Below are 6,694 nucleotides of genomic sequence, written 5' to 3'. Positions count from 1 at the left end.
TTTGGCGTGACGAGCAAACGTTTTAACCATGAGGCTACCCCATCGACAACCACATTGTGAAGACTTGTCCGGGGGATAAGCTGTAAAACCCCAAACAGGTCCAGCCCTGGAACTAATCCATTACAGTATACATGTATGACGGCGCCTTGGATGACTCAGGCACACGGAATCTTCCTCTGTCATGACGAATTTCCAAGGCAGGCTGTAAACGTTCTTACCTTGCTCACACAAATAATTTGAAAATTCTTGCAAAAAAATAAACACATTTTATTTCGCATCGCAGCTCACACAACCAGCATGACGTCATTTGTACCGAGTGTTTATGATGTAATAGGGTTCCCCTCCGCCTCCAACTTCGCCTCCAGAATAAACCTTACGTACTGCGCAAGCGCAGCAGCTGCTACTGTCGTCCTGTGACATAAACACCCGTCACTCAAACGTTTCTCCTCCCTCTTCACTCGCAGTGGGTTCCTCTTGAAGTGTACATCATCTGAAATATACACAATATGTTTGCACTATTAGTAATGAACCTTCACCATGAGTCCTTAAACTGCTTATCTGCAAATATGGGTGAGAGAGGTTACCACACTCTGTCTGACTTACCTTGTGCGTAATGTAACTATTTCCATATATATACTAGTACATATTTGCAAATATGGGTGAGAGAGGTTGCTACACTCTGTCTGACTTACCTCTAACTATTTCCATATATATACATACATGTTTCTGTTACATAAAGGATGCACCGTGAAATCCTGCTAGTCTTGGAACTCCGCTATTCAGAGCAATGCTGATTTACATCTTACGACAAATAGAGTAATTTCCTGTCCAATAATTTAAACATCGAGGCATATGTTAACCTGGACAAACCATTCGGAACACAAACGTCTGAACCAGTGAGGGTTCACTGTATCGCTTAACATATGCACTGTTTGAATTTTATGCCAGCTACGGAAAAGTCCATTACTGTGCGTACTGCTTTAATTTAAAATGTCCAATATATTGTAGGCTGTGCACTGCATTTTAATTTAAGTCAATGCCTATATCAATATATCAATGTTTTAGACTATGGACTTGTAGTACAGGTACTGTACTGCATAACATATATTTTTTATACCTTTAAGTCAATGTTATATCAATATAATGTTTAGACTATGGACTTGTAGTATAGGTACTCTACTGCATAACATATATTTTATACCTTTAAGTCAATGCTATATTAATATAATGTTTAGACTATGTACTAGTATTTTAGGTACTCTACTGCATAACATATATTTTATACCTTTAAGTCAATGCTATATTAATATAATGTTTAGGCTATGGATTTGTAGTATAGGTACTCTACTGCATAACATATATTTTATACCATGAAGTCAATGTTATATCAATATAATGTTTCGGCTATGCACTACTATTTCAGGTATTCTGCTGCATAACATATATTTTATACCTTTAAGTCAATGCTATATCAATAGAATGTTCGAGAATTACGTGTATCAATGATGTACATGTATCCATTTTTGGGGATCCATCTCGTACAGCCTGCCCATTTTGGGGAATAGACACAACTCACACTCGATATTTCCTAAAATTAGTGTAACGTATCAAAGAGATACTCACTGATACCAATGTATTAGCAAGCCCACATCAGCCATGCATCAGCACGTCTTTGTGCTTAACTAGGAAATGAATAATTACTTCAATACAACATACATAAGTTTACTTCAGTGGTAAACCCCCACGTCGCCGACGGAAGGTCAACGTCAGACGCCTAGTGATAACAAACGCTAAATTATACTGGGACGTTCACACTCTCTCCACATCAAGGACGTGTAAACATGTTTACTAAACTGTCCCCATGCAACGCTGGCGTAAAATGACATTAATGCACTTGTTTTCAAAGAAAAGAAGTTGATTGTGTGCTGTTGAAAGTGTTCTCTTGCGCGAAGAATCGATCTGAGAATTGTGTAGGGAGATTATCAGACAATAGTCAGCGATTTGGGCTTAAAATTCAGAGATTCTTTGCCCATTTATGAGATTATATTCTCTCGGATGATGGTGACCTTGTTTTATTGCGCGAGCAGACTTCAACGTATTTTGTTTGAAGCCTCCGTTGTGAATTTCAATTCCGCTTTGGTCATCAAATATGTAAGGTTTCATCAACGCCTTGCTGCTACTGAGGCGGGAGGTTGTCAGGAACACGTCCAAGTGTAACAGCTTAACAGAGAGTGAGTTGACACATCTTTTGGCAATAACCCATATGAATCACGTCGGGAGACACGAGGATTTGGATTTAAACGTTAATCCGGTCATTTAAAGTTCCCTGTCCAGGGTGTCTTCACTAAGAGCTATTTCCAGTTGGAATTTGTTGGTCTGAACGAAATCTGTTGACAAATGAATGTTTCCTGGATAATGTGCAAAATACTTCTACAAACGTAGATCGTATATCAACTTAGTTCTTCTGGACTAATTTAATGTACACAACACACATACTACTTTGTGTTCAAATTGAACCGAAACATTTTACATCTGCGTGTGACCGTACCAGCAAGCCTGTCGCCACCGTTACATGGTGAACTAGTGCCAAGAGAGTAATTGCCAAATCAAGACTTTTAGTCATTCGATGAATTGATGCATGTCAAGGTATCCCGGCGAGGTGGAACATCGATAATATCAGTCACATATATGCGCCAGAATCACGTATTTATAGGCCGCCGTCCTATCCTGTCACTTTTGCCAAATAAGATGTGATGTCAGACAAAGAAAACCAAAAGAACACCCCCTCCAAAAACCCCCAAACAACAACAAAAAACCCAAAACAAACAAACCCAAACCAACCAACAAACAAACATACAAGCAAAAAGACCCAAACAAGTAAAACAAATAAAACAAAACAAAATAATACACAAAACAAAACAAACAAACAAAACAACAAAACAAACACACAAACAACAAACCTCCGCCAAGTTCGATTGTGATTACAAAGAAACAAACAAACCTCTGCCAAGTCCATCTGAAGGAGTCCCTCGGAAACATCCAACATTCAGATCTTGCCAGCCAAGGATCTTCTCAAGCCAGTCAGAGTTCACGAACTGCCGGTATCCCAACATTCCACAAAGAGCACCTAAAAAGTACGCCAAAGAGTCATTACCATGTTACAAAACAACGGACTTCCTGTCTCAATCACATATCCACGTCGTTGTGAAAGGAAGCACGTGCGACCCGTCGATGTGCGGATCATAGGTTCTTATGGCAAATTCGCTTTTATTGATCCCTTGTCTGTCAAAGTCTGAACATGCTCGAGGGTTCATCAAAATAAATTACTACCTGGGTCACTTGTACTTTTCTCTTGCATGAAGCTGGAATGCCTGTTGTAACTAAACAATGTTCAAACAGCAGTTAAACGCAACAAAATTAACGAAAGTTACGAAACAGAGACGTTGCAGCAATTCACAATTTACTATAAGGAAAGTTTCAGTTTGTCAAATTATACCCCAAAGCAAAGTAAAAATACATATACCTCGATCATACCATGATATGCCATGGAGCAACATAATTTCTATGGTTACTGGGCTCGCACATTGACTAGTGATAACATTTGACTCATAATCTTTGCACGGGTAGCCCAGTGGGGTAAGGTCCTGCAATTCGCTCTGCAGAACAATATTTCGTCCTGAGTAGGTTCCTTGGTTTGTCAGTGGTAAATGTATGAGACTTGAAACACTTAGAGCTTTCCTCCTACATGCCCTTATTTAACTGGAAGACTATTAAAACCTAACTCACCTACTTACTAGGGGTGGGTATTGCAGAGAATTTTCATATTGCGATATATTGCGATGCGAAAGCATATATTGCGATATGTATTGCAATATATTTCAAGAAGAATTTTAAAACAAAAAACTACGTATAATCGAGTTAATGCTTGATTTATAAAACATGAACACAACACAATCGCTATGCTTGATTAAGCTTTAATAAAACTTTTAATCATAACAATAAAAATGTAAATAATATTTGGCACAACTGAAACAAGGAAATATCCGAAGATTTCCGAGTGTTACGAAGTTTTCCGAATGAAAGTCAAAATACCGGTTTTTGATCAGTGTATCGCAATACGTATCATTTTCATGTCTGAACCGGTAAATACTGGTAAACCGGTTATATTGCGCAGCCCTATTACTTACTCACTTAAGCAATGAAAACTTTGTCGTGTGAAGAGTTAATTATTCTCTCTTTTTGAATTTCCTCTCCCCTTCAGCTGACATGCCGTGAACAGCTGAAATGCTGTTCAAAGCAGTGTTTAACCCAACTCATGACCACTCACAAGTGCAAACTTTGGCATGAATAGTACCTAATGTCAAGCCTTGTTCTTAGGAGAGTAACTCAATGAACAAATGCTTTACCATAAAGACTTAACCAATGACAAGCACTATACTTAGAACAGTAAAGTGAGTGAGTGAGTGAGTTTAGTTTTACGCCGCACTCAGCAATATTCCAGCTATATGGCGGCGGTCTGTAAATAATCGAGTCTGGACCAGACAATCCAGTGACCAACAGCATGAGCATCGATCTGCGCAATTGGGAACCGATGACATGTGTCAACCAAGTCAGCGAAACTGACCACCCGATCCCGTTAGTCGCCTCTCACGACAAGATATAGAACAGTAAAGCAACGACAAACATAATGAGTTAACTAATGCAAAACTTTGAAACGATAACAAGCATTTTACCATGAAGAGTTAACCAATGACAAACCTTGTTCTATGACAGAGTAGAAACGATGACAAACATTTTACCATGAAGAGTTAACCAATGACAAACCTTGTTCTATGACAGGGTAGAAACGATGACAAACATTTTATCATAAAGAGTTAACCAATGACAAACCTTGTCCTATGACAGAGTAGAAACGATGACAAACATTTTACCATGAAGAGTTAACCAATGACAAACCTTGTTCTATGACAGAGTAGAAACGATGACAAACATGTTTACTATAATGAGTTAACCAATGACAAACCTTGTTCTATGACAGAGTAGAAACGATGACAAACATGTTTACTATAATGAGTTAACCAATGACAAACCTTGTTCTATGACAGAGTAGAAACGATGACAAACATTTTACCATGAAGAGTTAACCAATGACAAACCTTGTTCTATGACAGGGTAGAAACGATGACAAACATTTTATCATAAAGAGTTAACCAATGACAAACCTTGTCCTATGACAGAGTAGAAACGATGGCAAACATTTTACCATGAAGAGTTAACCAATGACAAACCTTGTTCTATGACAGAGTAGAAACGATGACAAACATGTTTACTATAATGAGTTAACCAATGACAAACCTTGTTCTATGACAGAGTAGAAACGATGACAAACATGTTTACTATAATGAGTTAACCAATGACAAACCTTGTTCTATGACAGAGTAGAAACGATGACAAACATGTTTACTATAATGAGTTAACCAGCGACAAACCTTGTTCCATAAAGAGATCTTGTTTGGGTGGAGGGTAATCGTTTGCCGCTAGGAGGCGCGCTTCAGACAACATGTTAGCACAGAATTTCTCTCTTTGGCTCTCCAGCGACGCCTGGTGGTGGGTGAGGACTTTCCACAACATTTGGGGGAGGCAACCGAACTGAAACGATGAAGGCAGACATTGTTATGTAACCAATTCCATGTTGTAACAAGAGAATAACATCATAAATGTGATGTCAGCTTTTCAATTTCTGTGTTCTGTATAGCATCACGTTTTTCTCATCACTGGACACAATTTGCTGGTTACATGTTTAAGATCCATCCAGATATATTATAGACGGCAATGGGGTTCTTTCCCATGATAATTCAATAAAAGCAGTTTTCATCACTGAAAGGGAAGGATTTGTTTATCTGACATTGACTTTTTTTGTTTGAGGTCTTCTGTCGATGTCAAGACTATCCTTTCGAGCAATACACGATATTTAAAAAAGAATTAGTGGAGAGATTGTTCCAAACTGATTTTTTTCCATGTTGTCGGAAAATTGCTGATTTCGGCATTGAACAAGCAACATATTGGCAAATGCTTCTTCATTTACGTATATTTGTCAATCAGCAATTTTCCAGCAATATGACCGAGGTCTGGAAATAGGCGATTCTGGACAAGACAATCCAGTGATTGGTATCATGAGCCAGGACGACACTCACTCATCGGAGTTACAGAGCCCATATGACAATTGTAAAATACACAAACACATGTTTTACAAAAACATCATATACACACTTGTCTCAAAATCGAATAGATACATAGATATCTATACTGATACATATACTCAATAATGGTTGCCACCCTCTTCAATTTTTTTTATTGGAGAGGGGGTGTGGGGTGTGTCTGGGTTTGGGGTGGGGAGGGGGACAACCATTATTGGCATGAGTATATGTACAAAGCATATTATAAATACAATTTTTCACTACCGTTGAAATTATTTATGTCGTGCACAATAAAGCTTAAAAATAGAAATATGTATTTACCAAGATTTACAATAGTTGATTGACAAGTTTGTAATAAAATTCAATACGGACGTAGACTTAACTCTATCGGTTATCCATTGAAACCGTTTCCATTTGGCAAAATGGAGGAGACTAATATTTGGATGAAAATCAGTGATGTCACCAGGTGTTCGCGAAATGTGTGCCCCACAAAAACC

The 6,694-nt window shown here is 38.2% G+C and overlaps 1 protein-coding gene across 1 annotated transcript in view; it reads right to left on the bottom strand.

The window, feature by feature from the left end:
* Nucleotides 1–251: 251 nt before the first annotated feature.
* The window catches only part of LOC124284165 (UPF0764 protein C16orf89 homolog), a 37,939-nt gene continuing 31,496 nt past the window's right edge, over nucleotides 252–6,694 (bottom strand). The window contains exons 5-7 of the mRNA XM_046720227.1: nucleotides 5,490–5,649; nucleotides 3,002–3,127; nucleotides 252–490 (exon numbers count right to left, since the gene is read on the bottom strand). Of these exons, the coding sequence (XP_046576183.1) occupies nucleotides 321–490; nucleotides 3,002–3,127; nucleotides 5,490–5,649 (456 nt within the window). The 3' untranslated portion in view covers nucleotides 252–320. The remainder of the gene's footprint in view (nucleotides 491–3,001; nucleotides 3,128–5,489; nucleotides 5,650–6,694) is intronic.

The sequence above is a fragment of the Haliotis rubra genome, unplaced genomic scaffold (assembly GCF_003918875.1).
Source record: "Haliotis rubra isolate DU_JTF1 unplaced genomic scaffold, ASM391887v1 Scf33, whole genome shotgun sequence".
Lineage (NCBI taxonomy): Eukaryota > Metazoa > Mollusca > Gastropoda > Lepetellida > Haliotidae > Haliotis > Haliotis rubra.
The sequence above is the reverse complement of the archived record's forward strand: the minus strand, read 5'-3'. Positions and strand labels throughout refer to the sequence as shown.